Raw genomic sequence first — 20923 nt, forward strand, 5'->3', positions numbered from 1 at the left:
TACACAATAAAACCGCGCAGCTACGATTTTTTTACATTTTTTTCCGGATAATGTGCTAAAACTTTTTTACATATCATGGGAAATATTATGCAGCCAATATACACACTTAATCGACAATTTTTTTCTCGGTAAAACGAATTGACGAACATGATCGTAAAAGCCAATTTTTACTGATATCTCGTTAATAAATATGACGTTTATACAAGTTACTGAAACTCGGCAGTCAAGTTTGCCATAGTTATCGGCAACCTATAATTTACCCGAATTTCGGAAAACTCAATTGTCAAAAGTATTAATCTTAATCGCGATCTACCGTTAGAAATCACGTGACCATCTTCAGTTCTCTTGGTGAGTATTTATTATACCGTGATGTGCCCTAATTTCGCGCGCGCCCTAACTTCGCGCATCATAAAATCATTAATTTTTTTCAATTTTTAGGTACCAGTCAAAATTGAAAAATCTGGAGGATTACAAAATATCATTGTTGTTGAATGTTTTTCACGAAACAAACTTGGTTTAGTTCACCAAATAAAATTATTTCAATTTGGTCCTCCCATCGACCGCCATATTTGCTTGTGCTTAGCACAGAAACGAAGAACATGACCCAAATAAACAAATGATTTTACTGTACAAAACTGGCTACCTTTTGGAAATATTTGTATCCATTATGCTCTGTTTATTCGTCATTACTATTGAAAAGTGTGAAATTTTATGTATTTTGTGTTTATTTAGACTTTCGCTTTGTGCGCGAAATTAGGCATATGAGAGTAATTAGGGTGCTTAATTTCGTTTATTGTTGTTGCGTAATTTCATTTGCAACATTCTAATGAAACAAAAGCAATATAATGCACAGGACAGTTTTATACTGAATAGAACCCGAGGAGTTCATTCCCATACGCTTTTTATCTAATTTTCAGGCGGATAACCACCGACATCGACTAATGTTGACTTGAAAAATCTTATAGATTAGTGCTTGCAATAGCTATCAAATCCGATGTGTAAAATGATGCTAAACATAGGTCGAGGATAAAACTACAGCAGCTTTTTCGATAATGTATATAATATTGAAGATGTCTTATAAAAAATACATATTTGAAGATGGTCTATGTAAGAAATAGCGGAATTAAAGACTTTCATACATGATGTCTTGAAATTTTTTTTTTAATGCACATTGCTTAATAAACATGGCTGATACAATGCCTTATTTCCTAAAATACGATTTATATTTTAGAAGAGAACGATATATTAGGAATTATGGCTTGTGTCAATTAAAATTCATGAAGTAAAATCTAAGCAAAGCTCCAGAGGGTCGAAATATAGGGGCATACCATTTCGACTAAAGAATGGGTCACTGGCGGCTGTCTGATACCGTTAGCTGTATATTTTGAACAATGGATGCATGCTTCTATTGGTCAATTGATTATATTTCATCAAACCAATAACGATATTCCATTCCAAACATGAGCGAAGTTAGGAACACTTTTGCGCGAAATTAGGAACTATCCTATTTTCATGCGCGAAATAAGGAGCATACAACGGTCTCAAATTCATACCGCAATTTTTTTTAAATCGCTTCAAAGTTTGCAAGTAACATTTTTTTGAGAACCTAGAATCCTTCTACTACGTTATGCAGTAGCAAATGTTCCCAAATGGCCACTACATGTTTTTCAATGAACGTTTTAACTTTGTCAGATCTTAAGTGCGCGAAATTAGGGTACTTCACGGTAGCTCAAATTTTCTTATTTTGTACTGATATAAATAGATTCAGCCAGCATTACTGGCTGCCTTCAATATTGACATAATAAAACTTATGTATATTTATTTTTAGGAAACAATATGGCCGGTAGTATGGTGCCGTATGGGGGAGCGCCCGTACCGTTACGACTGCCTGATGACGACTGACAAACTGTTCTTATCGGAGGCATTCCTCCAACGTACCCGGATAAATGGCAACTGAACAATGCGCAACGATCATTGGAATCAAAACATGGACAAATGAACACATTGAACTAACGGTGGAATGGACCAGCAACGACAACAACAATGAATAATGGAAAATCTAAAAATAGATTCTGTGAGGATTCTGGCAGCAGAATAGCACAGTAGATCTCGGCACAGTAGCGGTTAAATAACACAGAGTACCTACCAAATAAAGAAAGAAATACAAAAAAAAGATGTAAGATCTACTCATAATCTATGTACTGAGCTAAGAATACCCGAAATCGGATGTAAGACGGCAAAAATACGGCAAAAACTTTTACCTATATTTTTCGAGGGTGAACCCAAACTTTTGGCCGGAAGTGTAGGTGAAGTCTAAAGTAGAATTGGTGGAGCACATCATATCAGCATGTCCACTTTCCTAAAACTATTGGAATGTCATGCTAATTAGCAGCATAGATACGACTTCGGACAACCCCCGATGCGCGAATGAGCTGCGGGGGTTTCTGTATAGTCGTAAAAAGGTCATCTCGGCACATGCACGGTGGTTGCTGACTGGGCGCTTCTCAACCCCCACACGATCTGCGATGTCTTCTCAGGTGTCTGGCTGCAGATTTTCTTTTATCTTACTCCAAGCAAAGGTACGATACACTGAAAACAACTTTGCTTTTTGAGGGATATATAGTTCTATGAAAAATAAAATATCCCTAGCAACACACATAGGGTGGGTGTACCAACTGTCGCCATACATAAGAACAACTGTTTTTTTAAATAAGTAAAAGGCATGCGGGTCGACTTTATATATCGATCGAAAGGTTTTACTTCCATAGAACAGCTGTAAAAAACACAATAAAATTTGTTATAATCCTCAAAATTGATTAATCCATAATAGGAACGCATGCACCAGTTGTGGCACTATTCTTAATTTTGGTTCCTTATTTGGCAAATCCCATTGTTTTCTTATGGGATTGGCCAAATAGGGACAACTGGTGCAAAGGACGTCAAAAATTAAGCAAAATCAATTTTTACAATTATGCATTGCTTGTTTTGGAGGAGATCAAAGGTGTTATCGTATCATATGAGTATGCTTTATCGATCTGAACTTGTTTTGTGGTGATTTGATTGGCCATTTCGCATATAAAGCACTAGTGCGACAACTGATGGTGCTATAGCCACGACTGATACATCTAGCCTATTCCACATATGTTACTCATATGTGCCGGACTAATTCGCAATCAAGAAGCTGCAACCACTTTAGTCTGACTTGTGCTGCTCGGGATTCTTCCAAACAAGTTCTAGAATAAATCTCTATTACCTTAAGGAGGCACGGCAAATGCTGGGTAAAGCGTACCATTGGTACTTCGCGTACCTGAAGGAATAAAATAGACCACATCTCGCGGTCCTCAGCCTCTTACCCAGCAACTCTTTTGAGTTGCCGACTGCATCGTGAGTGTTGATTTTAATTTTGCTGTGTATTTTTCATTGAACTATGTTGTATTTTGTGTTCGCTGCAATTTTATATTGTTGATAATTAGTGTGTTCTGCGATTGTCTATTCAATGAACTATAATTCTCTTAAATTAGAATAATATCAAACAGTTAGAGTGCATTAACGTTCTATGAAATTGTAATCGACGACAAAAACAAGACACACAACCGCCATCCAATTGTTCTTCAACGAGGCCCTTGTTTTAACTGCTACTTCGTTACCATCACTTCTACCGTCGCAGCAATGAGCATGGCTGGCTTGCAGGGTCTGACACCAAACCCGCTAAATTTCCGGAGGACCATTCCTCCTTATTCCCGGTGGACCATGGTGCAAAGTTTCACTTAGAGTCCCTCGCTTGCACTCGGACGATGATCAGCCGCCCCTAACATGGACAACAGACGCTGTTGTGAGCCGATCCTGACATGGAGAACAGACGCTCAGTAAGATTTGCACCCCCGGAGAGGAGCAAACCCCCCCTTCCCTGTTAGCATACGACCATAGTTCCCACCGGGGTTGGTTACCCGATCTTCCCTTCGCACTTCGCCAACCACGCAGTCTGCGGAGGGTCCGCAAATCGTCCTCCACCTGATCGATCCACCTTGCCCGCTGTGCACCTCGCCTTCTTGTTCCCGTCGGATCGTTGTCGAGAACTATTTTCACCGAGTTACTGTCCGACATTCTGGCTACGTGGCCGGTCCAACGCAATCATCCGATTTTCGCGGTTGGAACAATGGATGGTTCTCCCAACAGCTGATGCAACTCGTGGTTCATTCGCCTCCTCCATGTACCGTGCGCCATCTGCACCCCACCATAGATGGTACGCAACACTTTCCTTTCAAAAACTCCCAGTGCGCGTTGGTCCTCCACGAGCATCGTCCAGGTCTCGTGTCCGTAGAGGGACTACCGGTCTTATAAGCGTTTTGTAGATAGTCAGTTTGGTACGGCGGCGAACTCTATTCGATCGGAGCGTCTTACGGAGTACAAAATACGTACGATTTCCAGCCACTATGCGCCTCCGAATTTCTCTGCTGGTATCATTATCGGCGGTCACCAGTGAGCCCAAGTACACGAATTCTTCAACCACCTCGATTTCGTCACCACCGATAGAAACTCGTGGTGGGTGGCTAGTCCACCCAGACAACCAGAATGCATGCACAACAGAATTGTTTTTCTGTTATGCGATGCCTATACACCATTTTCATCGCATACCAGTCGCGAAAACGCTTTTTACGTACAAAAGTGGAGGCGATATATGTGTATTTCTTATGCGACGTTGCACGGTAGCAAATGCGATGTTCACGATTTCGTTCGTTATGCATTGCGATGTAGTTTGTGATAACAAACTCTGTTTGACAGACAATCCGATTTTATGTGAGTTTGTTTGCAGGAATATGCGATGACAACAAGTTAAACAGGGATTAACTCGTAAAATAGCCTACTATGCGGGAAAATTCATAAATAAACTGATGAGCTTCGCATCACAATGCGATTTTGATGAAATTTGGATCGGTAAACGATTTCATTCGTACATTCTTATGCGATGCGTGGTTGTCTGGGCAATCCGTTTAGCAGTCTGATGTAGGCTTCCTCCATCCTCTCAAAGTTACGTGCCATGATATCAATGTCGACGGCGAAAACAAATAACTGGACGGACTTCGTGAAAATCGTACCACTCGTGTCAATCCATGCCCTTCGTATTACTCCCTCAAAGCGATGTTGAATAGCAGACACGAAAGACCATCACCTTGCCGTAACCCTCTACGCGTTTCAAAGGGACTCGAGAATGCCCCTGAAACTCGAACTACGCACATCACCCGATCCATCGTCGCCTTGATCAACCGTATCAGTTTATCCGGAAATCCGTTTTCGTGCATTAGCTGCCATAGCTGGTCCCGATCGATTGTATCATATGCGGCTTTGAAGTCGATAAATAGATGATGTGTGGGCACGTTGTATTCGCGGCATTTCTGCAATACCTGACGTATGGTGAACACCTGGTCTGTGGTAGAGCGTTCACCCATAAATCCCGCCTGGTACTGCCCCACGAACTCTCTTGCAATTGGTGTTAGTCGGCGGCATAAAATTTGGGACAGTACCTTGTAGGCGGCGTTCAGCAATGTGATTGCGCGGTAGTTGCTACAATCCAGATTATCGCCCTTTTTGTAGATGAGACACACGACACCTTCCATCCACTCCTGCGGCAGAACCTCATCCTCCCAAACCTTGGTAATCACCCAGTGCAGCGCTCTAGCCAGTGCCTCACCACCGTGTTTAAACAGCTCTCCTGGTAGTTGGTCAACTCCAGGGGCTTTCTTGTTTTTCAGCCGGCCGATCTCCTCATGGATTTCCTGGAGATTCGGAGCCGGAAGTCGCATGTTATGTGCGCGTGCTCCTAGGTTCATTACCATACCGCCACCGTTGTCTGCCATATCGCCATTTAGGTGCTCTTCATAGTGCTGCCGCCACATTTGGATCACCTCACGCTCGTTTGTAAGAAGGTTCCCGTTTATGTCCTTACACATATCGGGCTGTGGCACGTGGCCCTTACGTGAACGGTTCAACTTCTCATAGAATTTTCGTGCGTTATTAGCGCGGGACAGTTCCTCCGTCTCTTCAAGGTCTCGATCTTCCTGCTGGTGCTTTTTCCTCCGGAAAATTGAGTTTTGTCTGTTCCGCGCTCGTTTGTATCGTGCCTCGTTCCCCCTCGTGCGGTGTTGTAGCAATCTCGCCCATGCTGCATTCTTCTCCTCAACTAACTGCTCACATTCGCCGTCATACCAGTCGTTCCTCTGATCCGGAGCCACCGTGCCTAGTGCAGCGGTTGCGGTGCTTCCAATGGCGGATCGAATATCTCTCCAGCCATCTTCAAGAGATGCTGCGCCTAGCTGCTCTTCCGTTGGTAGTGTCACTTCCAGCTGCTGCGCGTAGTCTTGGGCTAGTCTACCGTCTTGTAGCCGCCCAATGTTTAGCCGCGGTGGACGACTCCGACGCGTGTTGATCACCGTCGAGAGTTTTGAGCGCAGGCATACTGCAACGAGGTAGTGGTCGGATTCAATATTCGCACTGCGGTAACTGCGTACGTTCGTGATGTCGGAGAAGAATTTACCGTCGATTAGAACGTGGTCGATTTGGTTTTCCGTCACTTGATTAGGTGATTTCCATCTGGCCTTGTGGATATTCTTGCGGGGGAAGAAAGTGCTTCGGACTACCATTCCGCGGGAGGCTGCAAAGTTTATGCATCGTTGGCCGTTGTCGTTCGATACGGTATGCAGACTATCCGGTCCGATGACCGGTCTATACATTTCCTCCCTTCCTACCTAAGCGTTCATGTCACCGATGACGATTTTGACGTCCCGCAGTGGGCATCCATCGTATGTCTGCTCCAGCTGCGCATATAACGCTTCTTTCTCGTCGTCGGATCTCCCTTCGTGTGGGCAGTGCACGTTGATGATGCTATAGTTGAAGAAACGGCCTTTTATCCTCAGCTTGCACATCCTTGCGTTGATTGGCTGCCACCCAATCACGCGTTGGCGCATCTTTCCCAGCACTATGAAGCCGGTTCCCAGCTCGTTGGTGGTGCCACAGCTTTGGTAGAAGGAAGCCGCTCGATGCCCGCTTTTCCACACTTTCTGTCCTGTCCAGCAGATTTCCTGCAGCGCTACGACATCGAAGTTGCGGGGATGTAATTCATCGTAGATTATCCTGTCGCAACCTGCGAAGCCTAGCGACTTGCTGTTCCATGTTCCAAGCTTCCAATCGTGATCCTTTATTCGTCGCCTAGGTCGTTGCCGATTGTATCGAGTCGTATTATCTTCTATGTCGTTCGTAATAGTTGTTTTTAAAGGCGGCTTATTGGGCCTGCGCAAACCTCCTGTCTCGTCGGAGGGCCGTCGTGTCAGGGCTGTTTAGCGTCCCACCTAACACCAGGACTTGGGCTTGTGCGCTTTGAGCGGCACACGGTCGCTTTGGCGGAGCCTACTTGCGGATACATGCAGCTTTTTATAGAGGTTTAACAGGGCCCACTGTCAAACCCCACCACATCCTAGGCAGGCGCCACAACTCGCAGATGGCCTGGGAGGGATCGTCAAGCCCTTGGACATAGTCCCTGCTGCCCTGGGTCTCTGACAGTGCAACGAGTAATAAGCGACCCCGTCCTCGGTAGTAATTCTCAAACTAATTTTCACATTGAGCAGCCAGGGGCTTACAGAGGACAATGTAGCGACGTGTAGCTGGATCGAGCTGAATGGAGAAGACTTATATGCACTGCACTTCGGTGTTCGTCTGAAAATAAATAAATAAAAACCTGTCACTCGATTGGTGGAGTCTGACACTCCACTTGTCCTCTCATGAGCTTCTTCCAATCATGTACTTTTTTTCGAACCCTGCTTGTTATAATCATCCGGAACTTGCATGGATCTGAATCACGCAGTCTCGCTGCACTTATGGATGACAAGTGAGTTTTTTCGGAGGTGTTGTACTTTTCGCGAATGCAATTGGGAGAAAAAATCTGTGAAGATATTCCCATGGAGGAAAGCTGGAATAATATAAATAAGAATAATTTTATTTACCTACATAGCCAGTGCATAGAAATAAGTGTGAGAACAAATCAATGGATCAAAATCAAATTGATTCAATTTCCGATATCTTGTTACATGTGGGTATACCCCGTTAGGCATAAAGGACGATGACATAAAGAAGGCAAATTATGCCAAACAAATGCAAATTTTATATCTTTTTCGTATTTTGATTTTTTGGCATTTGAAAATAGATTTTGAATTATTGAAAAAGATGTGGATGAGATTCTACTGTAACTAAATGTGATACGAAATTATTCTGTAGTATACGTACTTGGAATGATTCATGCAGAAGGAAACGCTTATCTATCAAGGCTCCGTCCGGTTCCGAAACAACGAATGGAATTGGCCAATGTTCAATGTATCCTGAATCAACACGTAAAAAAACTGACTCAAATGAAAATGATAACCGGTGCTGTCCTGTTAAATACGATAAGTATGGTCAGTCTACGTGTTGATGACTAGTCCGATCCCCTATGCTTCCATCTTCAGTCTGATCTAAGTTTCTCCTAGCTTCTCAAAGTAACGGGCTGTGATATCAATAACGTCGGCGAAACCAAATAACTGAGCGGACTTCCTGAAAATCGTACCACTCGTGTCAATCCCTACCGTAACCTTGCCGTAACTCTCTGCGCGTTTCGAAGGGACTCGCGTATGCCCGTGAAACTCGAACTATCCATCCATCGTCGCCTTGACCAACCGTATCAGTTTATTCGGAAATCCGTTTTCATGCATTAGCTGCCATAGCCGTAGGAAGGTTTCTCTTGTCCTATCTATAAAAGGGCCATAAGCTGAATTGAACTTATTGAACATAATAATATTTTCTAATGCACCAATACCTTAAACATTTTCCACTTAATGTTTTTCAAACATTTATCGAATTCCACAAACCCCACATATATCTGCATATATAGAGGATATACATTTCCAACCACAGCGAGAAAGAATGGCCAAAATAAACAATCCTATGCAAATTGACTATAAATATCTGCAAGAACGAGAAACACGTCACAGACCACCTCTCGTTTGGGATTTGATGGTTGGAAGCGCAAAATTTATACTTTTGCACACTGATGTTTGTTTGCACAGCATTACCATCGATCTTCGTTGCCAGATCGTACAGTCTGTGGCTCCTTACCGCGTCACTCTCATTGCCTTAAATTTTAATTGAAACGAATAATTGCGGGTGATTTGTTCAGGGACATTTGCGTAAATATATTTATGACAGGGGGTCATCTTAATTCTCTAAACGAACGTTAATCTAAATATTAGACATGTTGCAAAAATGATACGCTTAATTTGACGATTGTTTCTTGACATCTGCAACTGCCATCGTTGTGTCACTGCACTCCGTCGTGGTGCTACAGTTTTGGCTCGGATCCTCGGAATTCTCAATTCCCTTTTCGTTTGACGGCTTGGACTTTCTCTCGTTGGTTCGGTTTCTTTTTTCAGCAATCAAGTTGCGAATGAACAACAGCGCAACGATCTTCTCCAACAGTCCTATCAGCCCGAGCACCGAAAGACCCAACAGGAAGCCTAGCGATCCTCCCAAGTCAGCCACGAACTGCGTCAGATCGTAGCTGTGGAATTCCTCGATGATCTGGAATGGAAACAACAAAATTTTTCTTGTTTTATGCTCATTTGTTGCACATGGTGAATCAATGGCTTTCCGAGGAAGGGTACTTTTGATTATGTATCGACTCATATCGCAATATTGGACCGAGATGTTTTATATTTAGGTACAAGCTTTATTCAAAGAAATATTAGGAATTCCAAATTCAAACTCCCACTTGAAGCAAAAACATATTTACCGTCACCATTTTCGAAGTGTAATACAACCAAAGCTGTCCTGACGGGACATCGATGCTGTAGTCCTTCCTGTTCATTACATAAGCCGTAAAGATGGTAGTTGAGCACGGTTGATAGCAGCCACAAACGCGACCGTCCAGATCTTCCAGCCGTTTGTAGTGCTTGATTAGCTGTTGCGTTTCGTTGGCTGTGTCGCAAAGTTCTACTCCATCGGCCGCCATCCAAGGGCCAGTACAGCCAACGATGCTGATCACGTGGCGCCAGTGACACAGTTCACCACACTGTTAAAAAAAACTCTCGTATCAATCACAACAACATAAATCATCTATAGTGATTAGTGAATCATCGCACCCTTGTAGAGCTCATTTCCATTTCGGTGGCGCACAAATTTTCATCGCTGGGAAGCATGAAAAAGTGCTGCGTGGTGAGCTTGATTTCAATCTCCTCATCGACCTCCATGAAAAGATACTCAACGCGGCCGGATGATTGCATACGATTTTCTGTGCAAGTAGGAAAAGAGAGGTGAGTTAAAACCAAATCGCTTGCAGTATAGGCAAGTAGTAGACAATGGTCATTTTGGAGGTGAATTGATGAGTATACCCATTTCTCGAATAAACACACCTAACTCGTTCAACAGATTCCAGTAATTTTCGCCAAATTCTCAACAGCTGTTTCAGAAATCGTTTATTTCACCGATTTTCCGTGAAACCCAAAACTCAACATTACAGAAAATATATGAAATAGTAATCTTTGCAATTGCGCAGTCTGCGATTTTTTTTAAGTTAAAAAGTTCTCATTTGCATTTTGTGTAATTGATTCCATCGAGAAATACCAAAATCGGACTAGCGGTGAATACTTCGAATAACAAAACGCTCATAAGATCGGTGGTCCTCTACGAATGTGAGACTTGAACCCCCAAGCAGCACACTTATAAATGAGTTATTGTGACCTATGTATAACCGAATTCAGTCCGAATTCAGTTCAGTCTACTACAATCAAATCGGGTTAAATAGTGCTACTCGGGCCATGCTCGATGAGGACTTCGGCGGTATGCCCGTTCTCATCAGCGAGTCTCTTCCCGCCTTCAGACACCTTTTAACACCTCCTCCCTTCATTGCGATTTAGTGCAGTCGATCCCTCGCTCACTCAGTCATCCATTTTTGCTGCGTTGAAGGCAATGAACAAGCTGATATGCTGGCCAGACTTGGTTCATCTTGACAATTCATAGGTCCCTAATCATTTTGTGGTGTATCTGCGTGCTTTCTCTGAATGGAACTCAAATCTTGGGAACATTCTAAAATAGAGGACATCTGAAAAACACCTTGATTGCGAGGCAGTCAAAACGTTTCATTACACCAAATGTATTTATCACTCGCAAAATGTTAGATATTAAAAAAAAGATCTCAACACATACACAGGTCTTATAACAGGCCATTGCCCGAGCCCATATCACTTGAGGCTGTTAGGAAAACTTCAAGCTGATATCACAATAGATCTTACAAATGGTCGCAGTGATTAAAATACTCAACAAGGGAAAATACGGTTTGCTGAACTAAGGATGTTATCGATCATTTAGTAATTTGCGTTCAATCATTTAGTAGTTTTTCAATAACTCATTCCAGATGCTGAATTTCAAAATGTGTTGTATGGTGGACTTCTAATGCGAAGGTTTTTCTACAACTCTGCCTAACAGAATTTTTAGAATTGACCTAAAAAATAGAAATTTTCCATAAAAATTGGGAAATTTCCAATAAAGAAATCAATGTATGAGCAATAAATAAATATAAAATTTTCACAAATAATGCAAAAAATCCACAAACAATTACCTAGAAATTTTCCTCAAAACAAAAATAAATTAGCAAAAATTACAATTATAATAAAAGAACTTTCCATAAAAAAATCAAAATGCTCCACGATATTTTGTTTTTGTTTTGCGGAAAATTCTCAATTGTTTATGGAAATTTTGCCTTATTTGTGGAAATTTTATATTTATTTATTGTCAGTTTCCTATTTTTTGTGTGGAAAATTTCTAACTCTACATTAAAATTTTATTTTGCTACCGTAATTATCCATGAAGAAAGATTGTCGCTGTGGTTCCTTTTGTTTTCGTTCCCAAAGACCCAAACATGTTGGGAACACAACTGAATCATTTGTTTGAGAAACTGCATATATCCGTTTTACACAAATCCAAGAAAACTACAAAAAACTGTACAAAAAACTGTTTTTGAACAAATTGGTACCGAATCTTTTGATTTCTTCAATACAGATCCATAGCTTTTGGCAACACTCAGCTTCCTAGGGCACTTCCAGTTCGATTGCAAGCAGTTCTCCATAATTGGTCTTCAAATTCCCTGTACATATGCAGTTTCTCAAACAAACGAAAAAAAAATCATATGTTCCCGAGCAAATTTTGTTTTCGTTTTTTTTTTGCCAGAAAACGTATTTTTGGATGAGGATTCAGAATATATAAAAATCTCATTTTGGCCAAAAATGTCACATATGGAGTTTCTCAAACAAATGGTACTGTTAAAACGTACTGATTCCTTAGCGCCCTATTCTCGCCTGCAAAAGATGTTTCGCCAGTGACGACAGCGACAATCTTCCTCTATAGTTTACTAGCTATATGTACCCGGCCTTACTCGGAATTGCCAGTTTGATTCGCAGTTATTATTACAATCGGAAAATGATAAAACCAATTGCTCAACAAAGTAATTGTGTTTCATTTCGTTTAAGGCATTTTTAGGGAAATTTTATTTCCGGGAAAATGTTATTGTCGGGGATTTGCTATTTTTGAGGAATGGGGAATTTAGCCAATTGATTTCAGGCAATTGTGCCACCGCAAAGAACCTCGGATAAACTATATCATAGGGAATTTAAAGAGTATCCAAAGGGTTCGTATTCTTCACAAAACCCAACCCCAATAACCTCCCGCACTCCAAATGTCATGTGGTAAATTTGATTTAATATTGACCCATGCGACAAAAAATGATACAAAACTGTTTGTTTTATAAGATTCTATCACAAACGCCCGAATGACACTCGCTCGAATTCCATTCGCCCGAATGACAAACGCCCGAATGTAACAGTCGCCCGAATTCCATTCGCCCGAAAAGATCAAACGCCCGAAAAGACCATTCGCCCGAATGGGCCACTTGCCCGAATGCACCATTCGCCGGAATAGGTCATATATTTATGTATACCTTCAGATTCTATAACAACATGTTATTTTTCCTAATAATATTAAAGAAAAAATATGCCAATCACTTGGAATATATGAACGTACCAGTTTGTTCAGTTTTTCATTCTTTTCTGCTATTTTAGATGTCTTCTTAGCCTGCAATGGTCGTAGGGTATCAGTGGTCGCATTTCTTTCTTCTAGTTGAAACTGTTTTGGAACGCTGTAAAACGGAGGACATCCTCGTTTCAAAATACTGTTTAGGGTATTTTCGATGCTAGGCCGAAGATCATTAGGCCGAATGGTCATTAGCCCGAGTCATTAGGCCGAATTAAAAGTACGAGGTAAGAAGTGAGAAATGACAAATGAGACGTGAGAAGGGAGTAGTGAGAAGTGAAAAATGAGAAGTAAAAAGAAGTGAGGAGCACGATGTGAGAAGTGATAAGTGATAAGTGAGAAGTGAGAGGTGAGAAGTAAGAAGTGAGAAGTGAGAAGCGAGAAGTGAGAAATGAGAAGTGAGAAATGAGAAGTGAGAAATGGGAGGTGAGAAGTGAGAAGTAAGAAGTGAAAAGTCAGCAGTGAGGAGTGAAGAGTGAGAAGTGAGAAGTGAGAGGTGAGAAGTGTGGAGCAATAAGTGGAAGTGAGTAATGAGAAGAACTAAGGAAAAAACTAGAAAAGAAGAAAAAGAGATGGAAGAAAAAAAAGAAGAGAGAAGGAAGAAAAGAGTGAAGGAAAATAGAAAGAAGATAAAATGAAGGAAGAAGGTAGAAAGGAAAAAAGGAATAAAGAAAGGAAGAAAGAAGGAAGGAAAAGGAATTAAAAGAAAGAAAGAAGGAAGAAAGAAGGAAGAAAGAAGGGAGAAAGAAGCATGAAAGAAGTAAGAGAAAATGAAAAAGAAGGAAAATAAGTAAGAAAGAAGGAAGAAAGAAGGAAGAAAGAAGGAAGAAAGAAGAGAAAAGGTAAGAAAGATAAAGGAAGAAAAAGTAAGAAGAAAGAAGGAAGAATAATGGAGGAGGAAAAAGGAAGAACTAATCTCTCACTTCTCGGCCTAATGGTCATTCGGCCTAATGGCCTTCAGCCTAACGACCTTCGGCCTAATGGCCTGACACCGGTATTTTCATAGACCAACCATAGTGAAGGGGAGAAAAGTAGGTCTCTAGTGGTCTTTTTGTGCGTTGATTGGCGACCATTCACATGAGTCCACTAAGTTAGGCATAAGTACGTTAGGCATAATGGATGTTACACATTACGGACGTTAGGGATAATGTACGTAAGGCATAATGGTCGTTTGGCATAATTCTGCCTGCATTGTGTCATGGGCTGTTCTTTGGGTCATTTATGTATAACGTCCATTTGCCTAACGGGTACACCCCATTCACATAATACTTGCTTACATTAAAAAAATAACGTTTGGGCAAGATTTTCGAACCTCATTGAATGCCTTTGTTATATCTTTACATGAAAAATGTGCTAAGGTAACAAACTTTTTAAAGGCAAGTTGAAGTCTGTAATCCTTCCTGTATGCCGATTGTAATCCCAATTGCTGATGTTTTCTAAAAAACAAAACTTTGGTTGAGGAGAAAGAAACATCCTTGAAACATGAATTGGGACGACACGTTCCTCAGCATTAATCTCAACCATCCTAAAATCCAATAGTATATACTCTGGATCTAACGTATACTGATAAATTTCGTTCCATCAATGAACAAAAGTCTGTATCATATCTTCCCGTGTTTTAGCATTAATACCAAGGGAACGAATCGACTGTGTTGACCTTCACCTACAGTTCCGTGAATTGTGAACACTTGAGCAAATTGTTGTGGAGCAGTAGAGAATGTTCCGTCAATTATCCAAATCTTGGCTTGTGTTGTAAGACTGAATGATGTGTTGAAAGAAATAGAAAAATCTCAGACCGCATCGTGCTGTGCGGTTCTTTCTCTCTTTGCGGAAGGAAGTTTTTAATACTACCCGAAGCTATTTTAATTTCAACGGTGCTGCTTAGCGCTATTTGTACCCACTGATCCCGCTACGATCTTTGCAAGGACCCGTGCCTTCGACGTTTTCGTTGGACCCGTTTGCGGAAGTAAAATTCCGACAAGCGGTGGTAATCCTGCAGTGACACCGTTCTGGGAAAAAACCTCTTAGAAGGTCACGTCTCCACGCTCAGCAATGAGCATTAATAAAAACAAGAGGAAGGGGGAGTCTCTGAAATCTCCACTTCCTTCAAAGAAACAAGGTTTCAAGACCGTCCTGCCAAAGCGCGGAAAAATAGAAGGAAGCTGGAGAATGCATATATTCCTTCTAACTCTAACACGGTGTTTATTAATTACCCTAGAAGAACTAAAAAAAAAAGCAGGGAATTCTCAATGATAGCTTTCATGAACGATATTATCGCACAAAGAGTGGATAGTAGTGAAATTTTGGCAAATATTAATTTTACGCCCCTATCCGTCCACTTAGAAATAGAAGTCTATTTTATATCAATAATCAAAGAACAAACTATGGCAGAAATGGCCCAATAAATAGAATGATGACATGTTATAATGCACATTGTGAAACAATTGATGTCACGATGAGTAAAACTAATCTAAAAAAAGTGTTCTTCTCTAGACAAGTTAGGTAATGACTGAAGTACACATAGACTAGATAATAAGTATTTATTGTACAAAGTATAATTGGTCTACATTTGATTGACGGCAAATAAATAAATAAATAAATAAATAAATATCGGAAATAATTCTTCTCCAATCGAACTGAGCAATCAGTTCGATTTGATTAATGATGAAATTGAGCAAATCGAATATACCTCTAGCCCAGGTGATTCGATTCATGCGAAAAAGCAAAGGATTCCGCCAATTGTGGTATCAGTTGCCGAGTTTTCTGGTTTCCGGAATGAGATTTTGAGTAACCTTCAGGGGATCAAGATTTCATTTCAGATTGCTAGGAAGGGTGACTGCCGCGTTTTGCCAGGATCCTTTGACGATCGCAAACGTCTTCTTCAGTATTTAACTGAGAAGCGCCATAAATTCTTCACATACGACGACAAAACTGAGCGATTGTTCAAAGTCGTCTTGAAAGGTCTCCCCAGTGGTGATAAATCACTGGATGAGATTGAAATTGAAATTTCTCAATTACTTAGATTTTCACCAGTCCAAGTAATTAAGATGAACAAGAAATTTCACTCTGGTACTTCCCAGAGGGGCATTTCTCAAGAATTTTATTTAGTTCATTTTAACAAAAGTTCCGCAGGCCTGGGGGAAATTTTCAAAACCCCACCCAGTGCCGTACGTGCCAAAAGTGGGGTCATGGAACCAAACATTGTCACATGGATGCTAAATGCATGATTTGTGGTGGAACCTCTCACGCCAAGGACGCATGTCCTGTGAGAGAAGATTCCAATAAATTTAAATGTGCAAATTGTGGGGCAATCATAAATCCAATTTCTGGGAATGCCCTTCACGCAAAAGTTTTGAATTCCGTGCAAAATTGATGACGGAAATTCCAATCGGAGCCCACATTCGACGGTTAGAAATGTTTCAAACGCTTAAATTTCGAAACCAGCTACCGGTCGAGCAATTCATACCCACCACAATTCACAAACAAATTTTGCCGCTCGTCAACGGGTAGCAAGCACTTCAGTAAATTCCAATTTTTCCAATATACCTACGTATGCAAACATCGCTGCTGGTAGACAAAATTTCTCTTCTCAAAATGAGGTTTATACCCATGTCCCAACGGAAAATAATGGTCATGTTGCCGATTCAGGTAGCATGACTGCTTCCGATTTTGATTTTTTAACTGAACAATTGCATCACATGATTGATGCAATGTTCAAAGCAAATACCATACCAGAAGCTGTTCAGGTTGGTATAAAGTACACACAAAAATTGTTATCGGACTCCGTTTTAATGGATCTAAATAATTGTGTGAAAGTTCTAAATTGGAATGCCCGCTCTCTAAAGGGTAAGGAAGATGAATTATTCAACTTCCTAACAGTTCATAATGTGCATATTGCCATTATAACAGAAACTTATTTAAAGCCCCGACTCTCCATTAAAATAGATCCAAATTATTTTATCTACAGAAATGATCGTCTTGACAGCGCCTGTGGTGGGGTCGCCATTGTCATTACTAGACGTATCAAACATAAATTATTTTCTTCGTTTGAAACCAAAGTTTTTGAAACCTTGGGAGTTTCTGTTGAAACAAATTTTGGTCAATTTTCCTTCATTGCAGCCTATTTGCCTTTTCAATGCAATGGGCAGCAAAAGAATTTGTTGAAAGCTGATCTTCAAATTCTGACTCGCAACAAATCAAAATTCTTCGTAATTGGTGACTTCAATGCCAAATACCGTTCATGGAATAATGCTCAAAGCAATTCCAACGGCAACATTCTATTTGAAGATTGTTCTGCGGGATATTATACTATTCAATATCCCAATGGCCCAACTTGTTTTTCATCCACTCGAAATCCTTCGACAATTGATTTGGTTTTAACGGATTCAAGTCAGCTGTGTGGCCAATTGGTAACTCATGCTGACTTTGACTCTGATCACCTTCCTGTGACATTTGAAATCTCACAAGAAGCCATTTATAATCCAATCAGCTCTACTTTCAATTATCATAGGGCTGATTGGGATTTATATAAAACGTATATTGATAGGAATTTTGATGTTGATATTCCTCTCGATACCAAAAGTGATATTGATAATGCTCTCGTATCTTTGACAAATTTAATTGTCGAAGCCAGAGGCATTGCAATTCCTAAATGTGAAATTAAATTCAACTCCATTATTATTGACGACGATCTTCAGCTACTGATCCGTCTTTAAAATGTGAGGCGAAGGCAATATCAAAGAACTCGCGATCCCGCGTTGAAAGTTATTTGGCGAGATTTGCAAAATGAAATTAAAAAACGTTTCGCTATTCTGAGAAATACCAACTTTGAGAATAAAGTCTCAAAGTTGGATCCCAGTTCGAAATCCTTTTGAAATTAACAAAAATTCTTAAAAAACCTCAAAAGCCAATTCCAGCGCTTAAAGAAGGAAATAAAATTTTATTAACAAATGGCGAAAAGGCTCAAAAACTCGAGAGTGCCCATAATTTTAGTCTAGGTCTCACTAGTCCAATTGAGGATCAGGTTACACGGAGCTTCGAAGACATTCTCAATCAAGAGAATGTTTTTGACCCTTCGTTGGGAACTAATTTGGATGAAGTGAGATCTATTACTATAAAATTTAAAAATATGAAAGCCCCAGGTGATGATGGTATTTTCTACATACTTATCAAAAAACTTCCTGAGAGCTCTTTATCCTTTTTGGTTAATTTATTTAACAAATGTTTTCAATTGGCATACTTCCCAGATAAATGGAAAAACGCCAAAGTTGTTCCAATTTTAAAGCCGGACAAAAATCCAGCTGAGGCTTCTAGTTATCGCCCAATCAGTTTGCTTTCTTCAATAAGCAAACTGTTTGAAAAGATTATTTTAAATAGAATGATGGTTCATATTAATGACAATTCTATTTTTGCTGATGAGCAATTTGGTTTTCGCCATGGGCATTCAACCACTCATCAGTTATTAAGAGTTACGAACTTAATTCGGCTCAACAAATCTGAAGGATATTCGACTGGAGTTGCTTTTCTTGATATAGAGAAAGCATTTGACAGTGTTTGGCATGAAGGTTTGATTGTAAAATTGATGAATTTTAATTTTCCTCTGTACATTATTAAACTGATCCAAAATTATTTATCAGAACGCTCACTGCAGGTAAACTATCAGAATTCTAAATCTGATAGATTACCTGTTAGAGCTGGTGATCCCCAAGGCAGCATACTGGGGCCCATATTATATAACATTTTTTCTTCTGACTTACCTGATTTACCACCAGGGTGTCAAAAATCTTTGTTTGCAGATGACACGGGCCTTTCAGCCAAAGGGCGTACACAGCAAAAAATATATTAATATGCCGCGACGTATTTTCGTAAAACGTACATGAAAATCCGACGTAATAACATATTTTACGTAATATTGTGCAATATTGACGCTTTATTAAATTCCTCGTCGCAACATTCAATTGAGAAAGTTAATTTTTCAGTTACGTCGATACAACGCCAAATTACCTGCCAAATAGGTGAATATCGCAAAATCAGCGTAATATTACCGCCACCATCAGTGATATCGCTTCATAATGCATGCTGTAAATGTCAACAAAGCCGGCAGTCAGTTCAGTTTTCACTCCATTCTGTTCGTATCGGAATACGATTATCATTTAAATATTATTAGTTTAATTGCTTTTTAAAATCTAAATTAGGTCTTAGGAAGTGATAAAAATGTGAAAACAGTGTTTCCGACCTGTAACTGGGAGAAAATCTGTTCATGGGTAAGTTTTGTATGTAGTTTTATTTGTACCCAGCCGGTGCAATTTATCATATCATTTTTCAGAGAGGCAAATATCGGAAGGATGCTAACGAGTTGCAAAATTTGTTCATACCCACAAGCAGCCGGCATTGGAAAATGGACTTGTCCAGGTAAGTTTCTGAAAGATGATTTTTCCAATCGCCTGACGACTAATTGTGAGATTTTTACTACTTGATACTTGATGGACTACAGCTCTTCGATGAACCTACGCCGAATGGAGTATCCTTCTCTATGGACTCGATCCTGGGCCAATCGCTTCCAGTCGCCCTGAACATTGAGCGCCCTCAGGTCCTCTTCAAGTTCAAAAAGCCATCATGTACGCAGCTGTAATCGACCCAGTAACCGATCGCTCTGCAATCCAGCTCCATCTGTAGTCGCTCGGTCAGCAAAAAATGCCAGTTTCCCTCCCAGGTAATAGAAATTGGTATACGTCTGGCCGAAGCCAGAGATACTGCTCCCGTTTTCAAAATATTGAATGGTTCCAGCACAACATGTTTTGGCAGCCTCTCCCATCATGGCTCCTGTGGTCTCTCCAGCTACATCTGTAGAAGCTCGGTCAGCAAGAAACGCCAGTTTCTCTCCCAGCACAACATGGTTTTGGCAGCCTCTCCCGTCATGGCTCCTGTGATCTATTCAGCTCCATCTGTAATAGCTCAGTTTCATTAGTCCATTTGCCTATTGCCAAAATATCGCCATTTCATCATCAGTTGTTAATGTTAATGTTTCATTGAATATGTTTATATGTATAGTGAATAATTCTGATTTTCTAAATTTGTTAGTAGTATAGTTTATATGCTCTTAGTAATTAATATGTGAATTGTAAATGAACTATTGTACTTCCTTAAAAAAGAATATTTCTCACTGGAAGTGCACCAAAATTGTAGAAAAAACGAAAAGAAGAGGAGGTTTTATGCCTTCGGGAAAAGTGCTTCAGTATGAATTCCACACTCAGAGGCTTTTCCCTGCTTCAAAATAAAAAAAAAAGAAAAATGAACAAAAATACCAAAAATACTAAAAGGATCTAATCGTAGCATTAGAAAATTGCAACAATTTTTGTCTAAAATTGCAAATTATTTTATTGGACATTTGTTCCAGTGCAGTGTCTCCATATTAGAATCTCTATGAAGTTCATTGGAACTACACCAGGAAGGAGGCAACTTCAAAAACATTTTCAAACTTCTATTTTGAACCAGGAAGAAGGAGAGAGTTCAAAGTATGATAACAACTAGTCCACATCGGCACAACATACAATATAACTTGCACCGTGTGGTTGCCAATATTTGTTTTCGCCAGTAGTGGCTGTAAGCAGTGTCGCATTGGGACCGCACTAATTATTTCAATCCGCAATGCATCTCACATTTGGTGGTCTCACTGCACCGCAAAGTTCTACTGAACCACATGAATAGCCGGCATCGAGCAAACACTTTTTGTTTGGATGGCATCCCAATCGGTTACGCAGTGTCAAACTTTGTTACATATTCAACGGTACTGAGCTGTTCTGAGAGTACTACTCATGGTACG

General features: G+C 40.4%; 1 protein-coding gene across 2 annotated transcripts in view; it reads right to left on the bottom strand.

Annotated features, from left to right (window-relative positions):
* Positions 1 to 9190: 9190 nt before the first annotated feature.
* The window catches only part of LOC134216530 (uncharacterized), a 127600-nt gene continuing 115867 nt past the window's right edge, over positions 9191 to 20923 (bottom strand). For both annotated transcript variants that reach the window (XM_062695396.1, XM_062695395.1), the window contains exons 4-6: positions 10161 to 10309; positions 9812 to 10090; positions 9191 to 9600 (exon numbers count right to left, since the gene is read on the bottom strand). In XM_062695396.1, coding sequence (XP_062551380.1) covers positions 9295 to 9600; positions 9812 to 10090; positions 10161 to 10309 — 734 coding nt within the window. In that variant the 3' untranslated portion in view covers positions 9191 to 9294. The remainder of the gene's footprint in view (positions 9601 to 9811; positions 10091 to 10160; positions 10310 to 20923) is intronic.

This window comes from Armigeres subalbatus, chromosome 2, assembly GCF_024139115.2.
Source record: "Armigeres subalbatus isolate Guangzhou_Male chromosome 2, GZ_Asu_2, whole genome shotgun sequence".
In the NCBI taxonomy this organism is placed as follows: Eukaryota; Metazoa; Arthropoda; class Insecta; order Diptera; family Culicidae; genus Armigeres; species Armigeres subalbatus.